The sequence below is a fragment of the Elephas maximus genome, chromosome 2, assembly GCF_024166365.1.
Source record: "Elephas maximus indicus isolate mEleMax1 chromosome 2, mEleMax1 primary haplotype, whole genome shotgun sequence".
In the NCBI taxonomy this organism is placed as follows: Eukaryota; Metazoa; Chordata; class Mammalia; order Proboscidea; family Elephantidae; genus Elephas; species Elephas maximus.
Genome location: NC_064820.1, coordinates 228,318,517 through 228,338,389, shown reverse-complemented (window position 1 = coordinate 228,338,389; position 19,873 = coordinate 228,318,517). Strand labels below are relative to the sequence as shown.

Below are 19,873 nucleotides of genomic sequence, written 5' to 3'. Positions count from 1 at the left end.
ACGATGAAGAAATACCACGTGCAACAGGAGGAGTCTGAACAGAGTAGATAGTGGATGATTCTTAGGAATTACGTGCTGGTGTTTTTTGTTTTGTTTTTTTTAGCTGTGGTTGAGTTTTTTAAAAAGAACCTTTGTTGCTTAGCGGTATCTACTGGAATATTTACAGGTAATCTACCATGTCTAGAATTGACTTGACAAACCATCCAAGAGTGGGACTGAGATGAAACAGAAGACTGGCCAGAGCTGAGAACTGCTGTGACTGGTGACAGCATCTGCTCTACTTCTGCACATGTGTGAGTCTTTACACAGAAGAGCCGACCAAACAAAACAGAAATGTTATCGCAAGTACAAAAACATCTGTCTGTCGCAGTCCTAAAAAGCAACGTTTCCACATTTCAGGGACTGTGAAGCAGGGGCATGCCCGTGAGACATCGTACAATTAGAACTCGCAGGGTGGACTGTTTCCTGGCAGCACGGTATCACTATGTATCTTCTGACTGGCATTTGTGTTGGTGAAGTACGTTAATTGGCACTATCCAAAAGGGAAAGTTAAGAGGCTAATTCTCACAGTGGACAAGCAAAGAGCTGCAGGGGAAACCGGTGAGTATTCGAATGATGCCCTCAAGACACTCAGGCACAAAAGTAAATACCTCATGGCCAACGGTAGACATTAAGAAGCAACCAGAAAGAACCAAAGAATGCCATTCAATGTTCCTATAAAAGCTGAATGGCAAACTCTGTGCATGATAATGAAATGAACTACTTAAGTCTTTCGAAAAGAAAAATCAGCACAGCAAAAATGACATAAGCTACTTTCACAAAGTTGTATGCTTTTCTCATCCATACCAAGGACCACCCCTGAGGCCCTGGACAGCTTCCTCAACAACAAGACAAAGGCGGGCTCTGGGGCCAGGTAATCTAGGGTACTGCTCACCTCACAAGACACTACCACCAGAGGTACCAATTCTGTGCCAGCATCTGCTAAACATGCCACCTCTCCCCGGGCACAGGGGACACACAGACCTCCTATGAAACAGAAGGAAGGACTGTATCCAGCGCTTAAAGGGACCACAGTCTTCTGACTCCAAGGAATCCAAAGAGCAGGAAGCAAAAGCCCAACAGTCAGAGCAGGGGGCTGGATGGCTGCCGGGGAGAAAGCTGGACTTGGCAGGACCAGGCAGTGGTCAGGTTCAAATTCACCAGGTTCCAGGAACAGGGTGCCTGCTCCTCTGAGCCTGGGGGCCACTCTGCAGACAACAACAAACCAAAAACACCAAATCCATTGCCGTCGAGTTGATTCTGGCTCACAGCAACGTGACAGGACAGAGTAGAACTGCTCCATAGGGTTTCCAAGGAGCGCATGGTGGATTCAAACTGCCAACCTTTTGGTTAGCAGCCAAATTCTTAACCACTACACCACCAGGGTTTCCCCAGACAACAGGAAGCGAAAAAGGCAGAGAACAAAACAGCACTGTAACAGGATGTCAGCACATACACACATGGAAAGATCTAGAAAGATATACACCAACACGTTTAGACCCAAAAAACCCAACATGTTCAGAGTGGTATTAATTACTCTATGTTGAGATCACAGAATGAAAGTTCTCTTGGTACGCTTGTTTTCTGCAAAGAACAAGTACCACTTCAGTAAATTTGAAAAATATTATTTAAAAAATAGTATCAGTCAGGAACAGCTTTTCCAGGGGTAAAGAAATTCTAGCTCCATTGTCACCAGAGGAGATCAAAACCTGGCAAATGGCAGACAGCAGCCAGGTCCCTGCATGCTGACATGCGACAGAGCAAGGAGCAAAGGCTACCACCTGTGACTCAGGTGAATGGGCCCGTCGTCATGACGCAGGATTGTATCTCAGTAACTAAAAAACTGAGCAAGGCCTGACGCTGCATCAGTCTCCTCCACAAAGCCCTGCCGGGTCTGCCCGGCCGCCCCTCTCCTTTCTGGGAACATACACCACTCACTATCCTTCCATTCATGTTGCTCTGCGCTGGTCTCTCTCACCAATTCCTCTCAGTAACTTTAGTGCTCTAATTCTCTCTACTTTTAGAGTTCATTCCAGCTTCTTACATTTCTTAAAATACATCGTTTAAAATTTAAGTTTTTATTGAAAAATAAAGACATGTACATTTTAATTTGGTATAGCCTATGGTCCTGATGGCCCCAGTGGTCAAGTGCTATGGCTGTTAACCAAAACGTCTGCAGTTCAAACCCACCAGCCCTTGGAAGGCCTATGGGACAGTTCTACTCTGGCCTATAGGGTCACTATGAGTTGGAATCAACTCAGTGGCTTTTTTTTTTTTTTTTAGTGGTGTCTTAGTCCACCTTCTGTAGTGTTACCTACAAAAACAAAAACTCGTTGACATCAAGTGGACTTCAAATCACAGCGACCCCACAGGACAAAGTAGAACTATCCCACAGAGTTTCCAGGAAGCAGCTGGTAGATTCGAACTGCCAACCTTTTGGTTAGCAGCCAAGCTCTTAATCGCTGCACCACCAGGGCTCCAGTGTTACCTACAGTGCTTGTTAACTCTTGCATTACTACTCACTTGTGTGTGCACCACTCCTAGTGCCCCAGACGGGACAGGTGCCCTCCTCCTTCTCTACATAATTACAAGGTCCCGGGGCTGGGCTCCATGGCGGCGGGATTTTCAGCAGCATCCAGTCGAGACTCTGCTGTGCGTGGAGAGGCTGTGCAAGACCTGCAGAGTGTGCCGCTGTCTTCTTAACTTAGCAATCAAGTGTGGGGCTCACCGGCTTCCAGGATGAGAAATGAGGGTGAGCGCCTTTCCGGATACTTGGCCACCTGGATGCCCTCTTGTGAATAACAGACATTTAAAACTAATTTCTTTAAATGCTTCTTTTTTTTAAAGTTTTCTTAAACCTCCCCCACTTCTGATTCAGTGTCATTAGTAAGGGCAGGAGCCATTTCCCACTTTCCAAGTGTAAAATTAAAAGCATCCTTTTTCTTCTACTAAACCTACATTGTGAATATAACACACATACAGAAAAGGACATGAATCATAGGTGAGCCCCCCAACGCCCGCCCCTGAACATAAAGCCGCCTCAGCAGCCAGACCTCCCCACCAGATGTCTCTCAAGGAGAGGAGAGGGCTTTGGCTTATTCTGAACTTTCTATACAAGGAATTAAAACGTGCGTTACTTTGTGTCTGACTTCCTTAGCTCAACACTATGCTGTAAGATTCACCCAGCTTCTTGCCTGTGGTAGGAATTCCTTCACTTTCACGGCTGTCTGCTGCTCCACTGTATGAATCCAAACTAAACCTGCTTCCGTCAAGTCAATTCTGACTCATAGCAACCCTATAAGACACAGTAGAACTGCCCCATAGGGTTTCTGAGGAGTGGCTATCCAATTGACTCACATCGTCCGATGCACTTATTTTTCTGGAATCCATTACCTTAAAATCTACTCCAACTTCCTCAGGTCAGAACTTCATCCTCTCCTCCTTGTATTATGGCAAAAGTCTCTACACTTTTCTCTTTGCCTCCATCCAATTCTTCTCTTTGCTCTGCCTGGGGTCCCACCCGGCCTAATACCTTTCATTTCAATTTTGAAGCCATCAGTGGTCCCCCACTAACTACGGAATAAAATCCAACGTGACGCACACAGAGCTTCATAACCTCCCTTCATCATCTAGCTTCCAATACCTCTGTGGCCTTACCTCCACACTTGCCTCACCCCATAAGTTCTGGCAAGACTAAGCTTCTTTAAAAACCAAAGCAATTGCCATCAAGTTGATTCCAACTCAGGGAGACCCCACGTGTGGCAGAGTGGAAGTACGATCTGCAGGGTTTTCAATGGCACACAGCCAGGAGCTCAATAAAGGCTTAGGAAACTGTGCTGAGGCTTCACACAGAGCCGACATTCCTTCTTTATGTCCCTACTACATCTGGAACATTCTCCTATCACTGGCTACAACGCTGTGTTCAGATGACCTGCAGGCAGTGGTCTCAGGACACCCAGCTGTGGGCTTCCTGAGGGGAGAGGGTTGGTTCTTCTCTACTGGACACGCTTGTATGACCCCAGGGCTTGGCAGGCGATGCTTCCTGGGCGATTCCTGGCAGCATTTCCAGCAGAGCTTCAGCTTTCTCCGTGGCTCCTACTTCCAAGGTGCCACCAATTACTGCCAATCTTCTTCGGCAACGCCTTTCACATTGCCACCTCAGGCCCATTCCACTGCTCCCCCGCACAGGCCCTCACGGCTGGAGGTCAGCAGTCACACACCCTTGCCCCGGCAGAGCCTAGTACAGCGTCTGGTACTTGGTAGGCACTCAATGAAAACTGGCTATGTTTCCCCAGATGCACTTCTGCTTCTATCCTCTGCCTAGCCATCCCTGATGGCAAACCTTTCCCACCTTCTCTGGGCTCACTGGAAAGCTCTGACTTCACGCGGCCCTTGTGCAAACTGACCACTAACGACAATGCCAGCTCATGCACACTTCTGGCCATCCCACCCACGGGGCTGGGAAACTCTTCTGGGCCATGAGGGCTCTAACCCTCCTTGGCCGACCCTCCCTGTTAAGCTAAGCAGAACCTAAGCTGATAAGAGACAAGACAGTAACAAAGTTGTTGTTGCTGGGTGCAACAACATATGGCAACCCCATGTGATAAAGTAGAATTCCCCCACAGGGTTTTCTAGGCTGTAATCTTTACAGGAGCAGACCGCCAAGTCTTCTCCCACACAGCCACTGGGTGGGTTCTAACCACCTACCTTTCAGTTAGCAACTGAGCGCTTTACCACTGTACCACCAAGGCTCCTCTAGTACCAATGCATTTTTTAAAAAATCATTTGGACAATCTCTCTAACAACAACATCATAGTTTTCTAGAAAACATCTTCTTGGCATTGTTATCAATTTGGTAAAGATGACAGTATGTATAAATTGTACTTTTTCTTACCCCAAAAGTGCAGGAAAGTAGGCACTGCTAGTGAGACTATGCATGGAAAGACTTTTCTGGAAGACAATTTGACAACGTACATGACAAGGCTGAAATAAACAGGTGTATCCGTGGACCTAGCAATTCTATTTGTATGAATTTCTGCATCAAGATTCCTGTATAAGGATACAGACTGCTGCAACTGTAACATACTCTGAACAATCTAAACGCTCCCAAGATTGATCAAATAAATCACAGTGTATCTACGTCTGGAAAAGCTAGGACCGAAAAGCAACCTCTTGCTGCTGACGTGACATTTCTTCTGTGTATCTGCCTGAATTTTCCAAATTTGTATAGAGAATATATTCGACTCTCTGTAAATACAGAAATTTAAAATTGTCAATGAAAGAAAAAAAAAAAACCAACTCTCTAATGAAGTAATTTGAGCCTGCACAGCCTGGCACACAGAAGAACTGGAGACGGTGCAGACAGCGGAGCCAGTATGACAAGAAGCTTGCAGACAGCCTCTACTCAGGATGATTTTGACGACAGTAACAATTTCATTCCACAAAGGGAGAAATACCACAACATGTAAGACGACATGAAACAATACTAAGCACTGGGAGTGCCCTCAGAGTCCTCCCCATAGCCGGGGACCAGGGCCAAAACTCTGCTGACACGGTGCCAACAGGCTCAACCCATCCACAGACACTACCAGGGAAGCGCAGAGCCAACGGCAACTACAGACTAGCTTCCTTCCTGCCTACCCCACTCACTCCTCCAACAGCCAGAGGAACTGCCGAGGACAACAAGAGACCAGTGAGGGCAGGTGTAAGAACTGACTGAGCAGGGGACGTTCACAAAGGAGGTGAGTGGCTGCCGAGAGAGTGAGTGGGCTCCCTTGTCCCTTGAGCCCCCTGCAACGCTGTTCGGATGCACCTGAATGAGAAGGGAGCCCCAACAAGAAGAAACACACATGATCCACGAAGTCAGGGGAAGGAATCCACCACCATTCTCACTCTACACTGTGTATACTGCACTGCCCCCAGACCCACCGTCTACATCTCTCCGCCCTGCTTCCTGCTGCCCTGGGACCTGCGCCCCTCCACGGCCCCCTCCCATGCTCTCCTGCCAGCTAGTAACTGTCCCCACGGCCTCTACAGGCTGACAGCCATGCTATTACTAGTTAGTATCTTTCTTTCTAAGGCAAGAAAAACAATTTGAGAAAGGTCCTTAAATTCTTGAGTTTGTGATTCAGCTGGGCTAAGCATCACCCTCTGTGGTTTTCCTAGGACCTGCCCCAAACAGTGTAACAAGACTTGTAACAGGCCCTCCTAGAATGATCCTGATCTGAAAGGGCCGTGTGTATCTGCTTGGACTACAACGCACAACTCAACTTCCTCCTCCCCCAATCTACCAAGAAGACACAAATCTCTGAACTGAGTAACATTCCCAGGTACACAAGAGCACAGCCCTGTTCTAATAAGGACCGGTCCCTGCCCACCAGGTTTGGGTGGAGGCCTACCCTCACCTCTCAGATCTGTACAGCTAGATGTGAGTAAACAAACCAGATTACATAAATCTATGCAATTACCAGGAGCCAAAAGTATTTTGAGGCAGAAAATGTTATTTTTCCGTATTTGCTTAATTAGATGGCTAAAACAAAAAATAATAAAAACTTGAGAAAAATTCTTAAATTCTTAGTTGTGATTTAGTTAGGCTAGGCACTAAACAGATTAGCTCTGAAGTAGTAATTTCCTCCTTAGAAATTGAATAAAATAAGTTCTCTTCATTTGGGTAAGAGAAAAAAGTTTAAATCTCTTAACGTTATTTCAACCTAAGTGTTAAACCTATTTAATACCCTATGTACACAAAAACAAAAGTTACCGTATTACAAAATACTACCCCTATTAATGGTTTAGCCAGTACAGTAAAACTATAACCTAAGACCTTTCCTAACGGGCCTTGAAACGATCCGACACCTTGGGAACCTGAGTGCCGTATGGCAGAAAGGTCGCTCCGGTAGGACTTGGACAATCTGAACTCCATACTAGTCACATGACTCTGGGTGAGTCACCGAACTACTCCAGACCCAGTTTCTTTGTAAAACAGAGGTAGACCTCTCACTTAGAGTGTTCAGGAATCCTCTAGAATTCTGTGTAATGTTTTGCACGTACACGTGTGCATTTTCCTGCGCAAAGGGATCACTGAAACAGAGAAAGTGAGAACCACCAGACTGGACCATCTTCAAGTTCCCTCAGTGCACTAAAACGTCCATGGTTCCACGGATAGTCCTTGGGCGAACCAATCTTTAAAGGCAAATATGTCACCTCAGATGAACGATGTAAAGCCTGCTGACTTTTTTTTCCAGACACGTGTGCACAAGCACACATAAACATACTTGTTCATAACGTATCTTTCATTAAGCTTCTCACCGTCAATGTGGCACAGCTTGCTGTGTATCACTCACGTTATCACCTGCATGTTCACATCCAAAACTATTTACCTGAAAACATAGTTTAATAATAAAATAAATGTCTATGTACAAGACCCAGCTCCGAGTGAATAATGGGGTAAAGACAGCTCACCTAGCATATGCTAACACAATCTTAAAAAATTGTATTAAGCCCCTAAAAGGATAAAATACTTAGGAATAAATCTAACCAGGGATGTAAAAGACCGATACAAAGAAAACCACAAAACGCTACCGCAAGAAACCAAAAGAGACCTACACAAATAGAAAAACATACCATGCTTATGGATAGGAAGACTCAGCATTGTGAAAATGTCACTTCTACCCAAAGTGATCTACAGATATAATGCAATCCCAATCCAATACCAACACCTTCTTTAACGAGATGGAAAACTAATCAGCAGATTTACATGGACAGGAAAGAGGCCCTGGACAAGCAAAGCATTACTGAAGAAGATGAACAAAGTAGGGGTCATCAGACTACCCAATCTCAGAACCTACTACACAGCCACGGTAGCGATACAGTGACAGACACACTGACCAATGGAACAGAATCAAGAACCAAGATGTAAATCCATCCACCTGTGGTCAGCTGATCTTTGACAAAGGACCGAGGTCCACTAAATGAGGAAAAGACAGTCTTTTTAACAAATGGTGCTGGCAAAACTGGACTTCGATCTATTTAAAAACGAGAAACAGGACCATATCTCACACTATACACAAAAACTAACTCAAAATGGATCAAAGACCTAAATATAAAACCTAAAAGGATAAAGATCACGGAATAAAAAATATGAACAACTCTAGGGGCCCTAATTAAAAAAAGAAAAAAAATCACACCCATTGCTGTTAATTCCGACTCATAGTGACCCTATAAGACAGAGTAGAACTACCCAATACATAGGGTTTGCAAGGAGTGGTTAGTAGGTAAGAATTGCTGACCTGTTGATTAGCAGCTCTGCTCTTCACTACAGCACCACCAGGGCCAAACCATAACTGACAATGCACAGACACCAGAAGATAAACTAGACAACTGGGATCTCCTAAAAATTAAACACTTACGCTCATCAAAAGACTTCACCAAACGAATAAAAAGAGAACCTACAGACAAGGAAAATTTTTTTTCACTACAACGTATCTGACAAGGGTCTAATCTCTAATATCTATAGAATATTTCAGCACCTCAACAACAAAAAGACAAATAATCCAATTAAAAAGGTGGTAAAGGATATGAAAAGACACTTCACCACAGAAGACACTCAGGCAGCTAATAGACATACGAGGAGAGGCCCGAGATCATCTGCCATTAGAGAAATGCAAATCAAAACTACAACGAGATACCATCTCACACCGACATCATCGGCACTAATAACGGATGTTCGAGAGGTTGCGGGGAAAATGGAACTCTCATACGCTGCTGGTGAGAATGTAAAATGGCACAACTACTATGGAAAATGATATGGCACCTCCTTAAAATGCAGAAATACCATACAATCCAGCAATCTCACTCCTAGGAATATAACCTAGAGAAACAAAAGCTATCATATGAATAGACATGTGCACACCCATGTTCACTGTAGCATTATTCACAACAGCAAAAAAGATGAAAACAATCTAAGTGTCCATCAACAGATGAACGGATGAATTATGACACATACACACAATGGAATACCACACAACAATAAAGAACAATGAAGAATCCAAAACACCTCACAACATGGATGAATCTGGAAGGCATTATGCTGAGTGAAATAAGTGGGTCACAAAAGGAGAGAGATTGTATGAGACCACTATTATAAAAACCCAAGAAAAGGTTTACATACAGGAAAAAAAACAATCTTTGATGGTTACGAGGGAGCTGGAGGAGTGGGGAGGGGAGTCATTAACTAGATAGTAGAAGAGTGCTAACTTTGGTGAAGAAAAAGACAACACACAATATAGGGAAAGTCAGTACAACTTGACCATGGCAAAGTCATAGATGCTTCCCAGACACATCTAAACACCTTGAGGGATCGAGTTACTAGGGCTGAAGCCTGGGGACCACGGTCTTGGGGGACATCTAGGTCAACTGGCATAACATAGTTCATGAGGAAAATGTTCTACATCCTATTCTGGTGAGTAGCGTCTAGGGTCTTAAAAGCTTGCAAGCAGCCATCTAAGATACATCTATCGGTCCCAACCCACCTGAAGCAAAGGAGAACGAAAAAAAACCAAAGGCACAAGGAAAATATTGGTCCAAAGGATTAATGGATCACATGAACCACAGCCTCCACTGGCCTGGGTCCAGAAGAACTAGATGGTTCCTGGCTACCACCGACTGCTCTGACAGGGATCATAATAGAGTCCCGGACAAAGCAGGAGAAAATTGTAGAACAAAATTCAAATTCACAAAAAAAGATCAGACTTACTGGTCTGAGACTGGAGGAACCCTTGAGACCAGGGCCCCCAGACACCCTGCCGACTCAGAACTGAAGCCACTCTCAAAGTCTGCCTTTCAGGCAAAGATTAGAAAGGCCCATAAAACAAATAACACAGGTGAGGAATGCACTTCTTAGTCCAGTCAAGTATATGAGACCAAATGGGCAACACCTGGGCAGATGGACATGTGGAACCCTGGGTGTAAAGGGAAAGGGGGAGAGTGCTGACACACTGCGAGGACTGCAATCAATGTCACAAAACAGTCTGTATAAATTCTTGAACAAGAACCTAAGTTGCACTGTAAGCTTTCACCTGAACCACAATTAAAAAAAAAAAAACTGTACTAAAGAAACTCATCTAAGAGGCTTGCTTTGGACCAACATGAACTCCACTCTGTTGAGAGCAGAAATTACATTTTTGAGCAATAAATCAACATAAAGATAAATTGTGCAAATAATAGACTAAAAATAAAGGACATCCAGGAAAAGATGACTCTGCTAACTCCAAACAGTTGGCTGCCTGAGCTCCCACCGTGAACTGAGGGCAGAGGACAAACTCACTTCCAGCAGCTTCAGCTCCTGCACACAGCTGTGTAGCAGCTCCAGGGCACGCTGGGCCACCTCCCACGGCCGTTGCAGGAAGAGGAGCAGGGTGCACTGCCGGGAGAACAGGTAGCTGCGGAGGTCCAGCAGGGTGGCCTCTTGCCTCTGGATCAGCTCCCGCTTCTCCATATCGATGGGCTTCCGGAGGATCAATCCATTCCAGCTCTTTACCGACTGGCAGAAAAATGTCAGCCAGTTCGCACCATCTAAACAGACAGACATGAGCAAAGATGCTGATGATGGGTACGTCACTTTCCTGAGTCCTCAGGACTATGAGACCCCATATAAGAATGGCAGCGTGACAACTAGGTTCACTTGCTAATCACTGCCCTGCCCCATTCAGTTTGGGGTGGGCAGGTCTAGAGATATGGGACAGGATGGTTGTCACAAGTGCACACACCAGTACCTGGCAGGTGAAGGGGTGAACACACACAGGGTATGATGCCCCAAGCGGCCAGGTGTACCATCTCACCCAAGCATGGCCCCTGCCCAGAAAGCATGGTGGGAGGTAAACCAGTCAAGTGGCAATGCAGAGACTGGCTTGGGGAGGGGTAAGGGACAGTCTGCTCCAAGAGAAGGTGCTGCATCTGGCCTGGAGGGGCTGCGGTCCCTTATCTATTAAGGTGTTCTAGAGGGTGGCCTGTCCATTTGACTAGCCTGGTCTTTTTGTTTCCTCCTTGGCCTCCACATCTTTCCTGACTTATGCAAGTCTCATCCCTGGCCCTAACTCAACCATGCCTGATGTGAAGATGGGACGGTGAGGAGAAGGAGGAATACACCAGGAAGCAGAGGGGGGAAAATGCTTGCTTGTCAAAAACTTCCACTAAGACTCCCAAATGTTAACTTACCACCCTAGGACTCAAAATGATATTCAAATAATCATGAGATTCTACAATAACAAGTCATTAAATCTTCATAAAGAAAAAATTTTAATCTATTTTTCTCACTTTAAAAGGGAGGTGTCATAACCCGTTCATTCCATATTCAAATAAGGAAGAGACTCAACACTGGCATACTGAAATTACTAAATGCTGAAGGGTCAAATTCAACTAACAGCAGGCTTCACTGCTTTGAACTGAATTTTAGAGACAGTTAAGAGTGGGCTGCCCCCGCGGCCCCTCCTCCAAGTTCTCATGCTCCTGCTCACATTCCATTCAGGCTTCTGCTCCAAGGCCACCTCCTCAAGGAGGCCTCCCTGACTGTACCTGGGGACACTCTAGCCCCTTATCCTGCGTCCTTCTTTTCACAGCACTGTTCCTATCTGAGGAGCCCTGGTGGCACAGTGGTTAAGCGCTCGGCTGCTAACTGAAAGGTCAGTAGTTCGAACCTACCAGCCGCTCCATGGGAGAAAGATGTGGCAGTCTGCTTCCGTAAAGATTACAGCCTCGAAAACCCTACGGAGCAGTTCTACCCTGTCCCATAGGGTCAGTATGAGTTAAAATCGACTCTATGGCACACAACAACATGACATTCTAACATTAAGTTATATGTTTACTTTTTTGTGCCTGTTTCGCCTTCTAGAACATAGGCCCCATTAAGGAAGGGGTCTTGGTTTGTTCCCCACTGTATGTGGAACAGTGCCTGGCACAGAGTGACCCCTCGATATTTGTTGAATGAGTCAGCAAAAATGAACAACTTCTCATTCAGCTCCAAAACTGCATCCAGGCTTACTACTAGATTTTAAATTGTCCCAGATTTGTTTTAAAACAGAGAGAATAGTTGAAGAAATTACATGTATTAACTACATAAAACAAAAAACCACACCCACTGCCGTCCAGTTGATTGCGACTCATAGCGACCCCATAGGAAGGAGTAAAACTGCCCCATAAGATTTCCAAGGAGCAGCTGGTGGATTCAAACTGTCAGCCTTTTGGTTAGCAGCCAAGCTCTTAACCACTGCGTCAACAGGGCTCCATGTTAATTATATAAGAAATATAATTTTACTTTCTCTAAAACTTTTATTTAATAAATACTTTGCTTTTAATCGTATGCTTGCATTTGTGTCTTAGCAGAGTAAGATATCCAAACCTGAACATCATAAAGATTGGTTTGGAGGCAATCAGTGACCCTTCACCCTCATTTCCAGAGTAAGACGGTACCCCCAGCCAAAGCCGACCGTCCTAACACCACATCCTCCCACAGGGTTCCTGGCAGACATTAGGGTTCCCTGAAATCACTGCTTCCTTTAGACACTGTTACAAGGGTTCTCCAGAAGACACCCAACAAAGATGTCTATTACTGCATTGTTTGAGGTGCCGAGAAACTGAGAACAATCCAAACGTCCAGCAACAGGGAATGGCTGAATGAACTATAAGGAATGCACATTGTGAGACATTATGCAACTACCAACAAATATAAGGCAGAATTCCACCTGTTAACCTGCAGGGATATCTGAGGCAGACAAGCTACAGAGAAACAGCTATATGATATGAGGCCATTTCTAGCAAAATAAATGTCAACCAAAAAAAGTGAGGATAATTACAAACTTTTTTCTCAGTACATGGTTTCGCTGCACTAATTTTGTAGCTGTTGTTTTTTTTTTTTAATTTAAGACATTGTTTAAAAGTTACCAAAAAAAGCAGAACTCACATTCCTGTAAAAAGGCCAGACTTAATGGTCTGACTGAGATTGGAGGGACCCCAGAAGACCTGGCCCCTGGACTCTCTGTTAACCCAGAACTAAAACCATTCCCGAAGCCAACTCTTCAGACAAAGATTAGACTGGACTATAAGGCATGAAATGATACTGGTGAGGAGTTTGCTTCTTAGTTCAAGTAGATACATGAGATTAAATGGGCAGCTCCTGTCCAGAGGCGAGATGAGAAGGCAGAAAGGGACAGGAGGTGGCTGAATGGATACAGGAAATCCGAGGGGGAAATGAGGAGTGTGCTGTCACATTACAGAGAGAGCAACTACGGTCAAATAACAACGTGTGTGTAAATTTTTATATGAGAAACTAACTTGAGCTGTAAACTTTCACTTAAAGCACAATAAAAAAAATTTTAAAAAGACAAACACCCATTTCAGTGGTGTCATAAAGTTCACTGCAAACGAGCAGGACTGAATGTTAGAGGCACTCTCAACAGCAGAAGTAGAGCGTTCCACCTTATCCCAACAAGGCGGCCTAGAAAGAAAGCATCACTAGCCAGCAGCTGGGGTGTGGAAATGACACTTTACAGCTGGAAAAAAAAAAAAAAACTTTTAAAACGCTTTTATACTTAAGATTCTGTAACATTGAAAGTGATTGATTCTTAATTCTCACTTCGTTTCCAATAGGAACTTGGGACTACATCCTAAGTAATTTGTATCGAAATAACAAAAAATGATTTAACCATTAGATAAATACATGGCAGCTCCAGCGGGAATAACCAGGCTGGTCAGTTTGTTTCTGAAGGTCCCCGACTCACCGCCAGCACCAAAGTTGACGACATACTGAGAAAACAGGGCGTCCAGCTCGTCGTACTGCACCAGGGCGTCTTCGAACTGCTGCAGCATCTCAAACACAAAGGCCAGCTCCTCCTAGTTACCCGGGAGAGGTTCAAAACAGCGAGAGCATGAACTGACTTCACGAAATATTACACAGGTATGTGTATACTACAATAGAGAAAAGCAGGCCACACTGTCACGCTGTAGTCACACTTACACATCCAGAGACAGGGGCTGGGAAGGAACAGGAAAAAGCCAAGCTGATTTTTGGAAACCTTTCTTGACCTATCAGCAGCAGTCGACACAACTGGTCGCTTTCTGGTCCTTGCCAGGACACCTGCCCGCCTGAATTTCTCTTTCCCATGGTGGCTCCCTCTCAGTGAGCTGTGCGGGCCCTACTGTTGCTCAGCCTCTAAGGCCCTCTAGGCTCGGCCCTTGGACTTCTCTTCCCATACCCATTCCCAGTCAGTGCTCTTCCTTCCCCAGCTTCGTGGCTCTCCACACCATGTGGGCATCAGAGCGGCCAGGCGTGTGTCTACACCTCAGGCCACACCTGTGCACCCGGCATACTCAGCACCCTCACCTGGATGCCTGCTGGCCAGCTCAAATTTAACATGTGCCAACAAGAACTCCACGGTCCCCCCCAACACTGCACTACCCAGGCTTCTCCATTTCAGCAATGGTTACTATCCCATTCAGGAGACTCCAAAGTCCTTTCCACGACTTCCCAGGCCCTACAAGACCAGTCCCCCTGGCCCATCCCAGCCCTACCTCTGACCTCAATCACACACTCTACCACGCTGGCCTGTTTGCCCTTCTCATACATGCCAGGCCTCCCGCACTGGCTCTTCCCTCAGCCTAGAGCACTCTTCTTCACTTTCTTCAATACCCACACGGCTTGTTCTTTAACCTCCTCAAGTCTTTGCTGGGATATCAACTGCTCTGTGAGGCCTTCCTTAAACACCCCACCCCCGCACTCCATACCGATCTCTGTGTTTCTTTTCTTCATGCACTTTTATTCTAATCTGCAAAATTTACTGGTTTGCTGATTCCCCATTATCAGGTTGTGGGCTGGCAGCACCCCCAGACCCACAGGAGGGCTGGCACATGCAGGTGCGCAAGAACATTTGCTGAACAAGAGAACAGGAAGAGATGGGTCACAGGTGATTGCTTTCTGTTCTGATTTCCCTAATTTCACATTAAGAACAGGAGGCACACATGTGCACAAGTCGACATACTGACAACGTTCACGTATGTGGCACCAAGTTCCACCACATATATTTGTGGACTTCAGAGACCCCTGCAGGCCTGGGTGCGGCCCCACTGGGTGAAAGCTGGGCACAGGCTGGGAATTCCCACTGCTGGGTTCTAGTCCAGATGCCGGCACTTCCTGGCTGTAGTCCTGTAAGCTAGGCAGAGGACTAAAACTGCCCATGCCTCAATTTCCTTATCTGTATAATGAAGTTCCTGCGCAAGGTCTTCGTGGTGATTAAATTAACTTCTGTAAAATGCTTGGAAGAGTCCTGGCACATATTAGTAGCCAGTGAGTGTCAACCATTACATTCTCCTCCAACTACCACCCAGAGGAGCAGGGCAGAGACACTTAAGCTGCTTCCTCCTCAGCCCAACGATGACTCCTGTAAGTTCTCTTTGGTATCTTCTTTCCTTCGAAAACACTGGGGGTCAGTGTTTTGAAAAGAAATCGCTTCCTTATGAAGTATTTTCAGTACTTAAAAAAAATTTTTTTAACTGATTTTAGACTTACAGAAATGTTGCCAAAAGAAAAAAAAGTTTTCATACAGCCATGACTTAGCTTCTAATGTTAGCATCAAAACCAGAAAATTAACATTGGCACAACACTATTAACTAAACTACTGTCCTTATTTGAATTTCACCACTTTTTCCACTCATGTTCATTTTCCCAGTCTGGGATCCTACCCAGGACCCCACACTGTATTGAGCTGCTGTTTTTCCTTTGTCTCCTCCAGTCTGTAACATGTTTTCAGTCTTATCTTCTATGACCTTGACAGTTTTGAAAAGCACTGATCGAGTTATTTTGTCTAACGTCCCTCAATTTGGGTTCATTTGGTGTTTTCTCAATATTGGCATGTTAGGTATTGTCAAATCAGTTCCGAGTCACAGCAACTGTGATGGTTAAGATGGTCAAGGCTGTGTGTCAACTTGGCTGAACCATGATTCTTAGTGGTTTGACAGTTATGTTGTAGTCTGGCAGTTGTATGATGATGTGATCACTTCCATGATGAGATATGATATCATGTGATCACCTTCACAATGGGATCTGCTATGAGTGGCCGATCAGTTGAAAGGGAGTCTCCTTGGGGGTGTGGCCTACATCCAATACAGGTGGACTTTCTGGCAAGGCTGACAGGCATGCAGATCCTGTAGCAGGCTCCTGTTCATCTAACCTCCAGTTCTTGGGACCTGAACCAGCAGCTTACCTGCCATCTTGCCTGCCGGTCTTGGGATCTGTCAATCTTTGCAGCCTTAAGCAAGAGCCCTGCTCTCTGACCTGCCCATCTTGGGTTTGCCAGCCCTTGAGGCTACGTGAACCAGGAGAGACCTCTATCTTGACTCACAGACTTCAGACGTTCCAGCCTCTACAATCGTGTGAGCCATTTCCTTGATTTAAGTCACTCTCTGTATGTATTTATACACTCTACTGGTTTGCTTCTCTAGAAAACCCAGCCTAAGACAGAGACCCTATGCACAACAGAATGAAACACTGCCCGGTCCTGTGCCATTCTCACAATCGTTGCTATGTTTGCGCCCACTCTTGCAGCCACTGTGTCAATCCATCTCACTGAGATCTTCCTCTTTTTCGCTGACCCTCTATTTTATCTAGCAGATGTCCTTCTCCGGGGTCTGGTCCCTCCTGATAACATGTCCAAAGTACACGAGATGAAAGCTCACCATTCTCGCATCTAAGGAGCATTCTGGCTGCACCAAAAGTGAAGAGCACGCACGCGAGACGCTGCTCAAGCTGAAAGAACTGAAGAAGAAAATCAAGCCTTGAGTTGCAATGCTGAAGGAGTCTATGGGCAAAATATCGAACGACACAGGAAGCATCAGAAGAAGACGGAAGGAATACAGAGTGACTGTACCAAAAAGAATTAGCTGAATTCAGGCTGCAGGTGTGTCTCACCACTGGTGACGCTGCACTGATCTTGTGGTTCAGGTGGGGTCTGCCTCAGAGGCGGTGCGTGGAGACTATGCGAATTCCACTTCTTCTCAAGCCTCTGCCCACTGGTTCCGGCATCCATCGGTGAGTGCTCTCTGTAACAATTTCTGCTGTAGAGTCGGCCTCACGCTGATTTTCTGCTTCTCTCTCCTCTACACTTACTAACGGACATTCTTCTGTTTGGAAGACCTGAGTCTTCTCTGCCATTCACTTATTTAATCAGCAAGTTTGTATCAATATAGATTCATCAATATGAGTTTTAATCCACGGATTGAAATCCAATTCTATCCGTATTTATTCTGTTGCTCAGATTGTTCCAGCGTTGCCATGAGGAAGTGCCTTTCAGGTGGTCTCTAAGTTTTATCAACATGCTCCATCTTTTTTTGAGTCCTTCCTTACTTTCTGGATCTGTAAGATATTCCAGGTTCATCTTCTATTTTTCCCTGCCCAGCCCTGTAATCATCCAGCTCTCCAAGAGCCCTGGTTCCTCTTACATGGAAACTACAGTTTAGAAACCAAGATCTTGGCACTGGGTGTACTCACTGCTATTAATGTATCATTTTTTCTAGGTTTTGTACTGGACAGAGCAAGGAAATATGTGTGTGTACTAGCCATCCATCCATCCATCCCTCCACCCGTGGGTTCACACTGACACCTCAGACCCCAATCCAACACCACTGGGTCCCTTCAGTGTTACTCATCCTTGTTTGTAACTCCTAGAAATTCAGCTTAATGAGCTTTAAGAGTGGAAAGGCAGAGCCGTCTGAAAGGTCTGCAATAGGTCTATCCTACAGAAAATTATTAACATACCTAAATTCCCTTAAATGTACCAAAGCCAATCCACTGAACACCACTAAAACACAAGCATCAGAATAAGAAATAAAAATCAAAATTTCTAATCAGAACTCATCTTTTATTTATTTACACTGTATCATTTCTTCACTAATTCATACACAATATTGAAATATAAAAATCATGTTTTGGTCAAAAGATGGTGGGGCAACAAGGAACCCTGAGAGCAATATTCTTGACACTCTACAGTGTTAGAGGGGCTCCCCTCCCCCAAATTAATTGATTCCACATCCCTTTGTTCATTTAAGACTTTTTTTCTTAAAAAGGAAAAAGAGCTGCTTGTGAACTACAATTTCAAAAGCTTAAACATTTTTAAAAATTATAGTAAAAAAACTAGCTTAAGATGATCTATCAGAATAAAAAGGTCATAAAACAAAACTAACCAGGAAATGGGTCCAGGAAGCCATAATTTAATCACAGTGAATGGCGTGTGGCGAACACTCAATGAAGTGAAGTTACTACCACCATGATCATCACCCACCGCTAGGGCTTCTCTGTCTAATTCATTTCCATAGTACATAACCCGGAAGGCCCCTGGAGACTAACAAAACCAAAATTACCCTGAGGACGAGGCTATTTCAAAAGAAGGCCAGGTGCCAAGCGCCCAAACAGCAGGGAAGCTAATGATATAACCACCCAGGAGACCATCTCTGATCTTCTCCTTTAAATGCCAAGAAGCTGAACCGTCTACTCTAGCTACTAGATTTGCCACGATAGAGATGACTTATTCAGAAAGAGAGAAGAAGGGAGGGAGGGAATAGGAAAAGAATAAGGGGATGATTTAATTCTGTGATTAGTCAAGTACCTGAACCATGAAATATTCACAAAAGCTCCAGCCCGGCTCAGTCCTCTTCTCCCTCAAGGTTCTCATGTCATCTTCAAACTTCCCTAAGTTTTTGGTAAAAGACATGAGAAGCAACGTCCTGAGTTTGGTCAGGAAGGCATTCCAGGATTCCTGAGTTCTGGAAGAGTCCTTCAAGGGGTCAGACAGCACAACACACCTGCAAGACATGAAGGGCCTACTTGGGAAACCCTTCCCCAACAGCATGGCAGCTCAATGGCTCCTGTTTTCTGGGAGTGCAAATTTATTTCCTTCCTTCTTTCCCTCATTCTTCCCTTTCTTCCTTCTTTTAACCAATGAAAAACATTAGGCAGGCAGAGAGAAACCCAACTAGGACAGGTGTCATCCTAAACTGGTTTGATGCCACATGAGCAGTAAATGCTGGAAAAATTCCAAGAAGACTTTGCTACCAGGTGGGCTGGAAGGAGGAGAAGGGACCCAGGATGGGTATTGAGTAGACCCTGCCTCCAGAATTCTTTGAAAAATAAGGCAATCATGGACTCAATACCCAACCCTCATTCCCCCGACCCCCTTCAGAAGCCTCTGCTGGCTCCCTCTAATCAACAGGACTGAATTTAGATTCTCACCATGACACGTAGGACGACTACAATATGGATCCACCCCGGTGTCTTGCATTAGCTCTTACTAACCCAGGTCAAGCCAGTGAACTCCTCATTCTCTCCCCTCTTTCCATCCAGCATATTCCTACTCACCCTTCACAACCGACAGACATGCCTCATCTTCAGTGAACCTCTCCCCCAATCCCTCCCAGCTGCTCTGTGTTCCCTACTCCCATACTGATTACAAAATACTTTTCCTCTGCGTGGACCTGTCTCTTCCACATGACTGTGAAGTCCTCAAGAGAAAGACAAATAATAAATACTTAGAGCATAGATTAACATATAGGCATGATACAATTTTACTGCAAAAAAAGACCCTGTACTCACGCTGTAAAAATATCAAAGGAAAAAAATTACAAGAAAGTTTCCAGTGGATTTAGAAAAGGCAAAAAAAAGTCATCCAATAGGTTAGAAACGGTAACTTTATTCTTGGTAGTAGTCATTCACAAAGGACACAGATAAATCTCAACTCAGAAACAATTTTACAGTATTTATGCTGTGACCTTCAATACTCTCCCTTAGTAAATATTT

The 19,873-nt window shown here is 44.9% G+C and overlaps 1 protein-coding gene across 4 annotated transcripts in view; it reads right to left on the bottom strand.

Annotated features, from left to right (window-relative positions):
• Positions 1-19,873, bottom strand: part of TRAPPC10 (trafficking protein particle complex subunit 10) — a 99,313-nt gene that overhangs the window by 25,815 nt on the left and 53,625 nt on the right. For all 4 annotated transcript variants that reach the window (XM_049874990.1, XM_049874991.1, XM_049874993.1 and 1 more), the window contains 3 exons: positions 18,687-18,882; positions 13,812-13,923; positions 10,364-10,611 (listed from right to left, as the gene is read on the bottom strand). In XM_049874990.1, the coding sequence (XP_049730947.1) occupies positions 10,364-10,611; positions 13,812-13,923; positions 18,687-18,882 (556 nt within the window). The remainder of the gene's footprint in view (positions 1-10,363; positions 10,612-13,811; positions 13,924-18,686; positions 18,883-19,873) is intronic.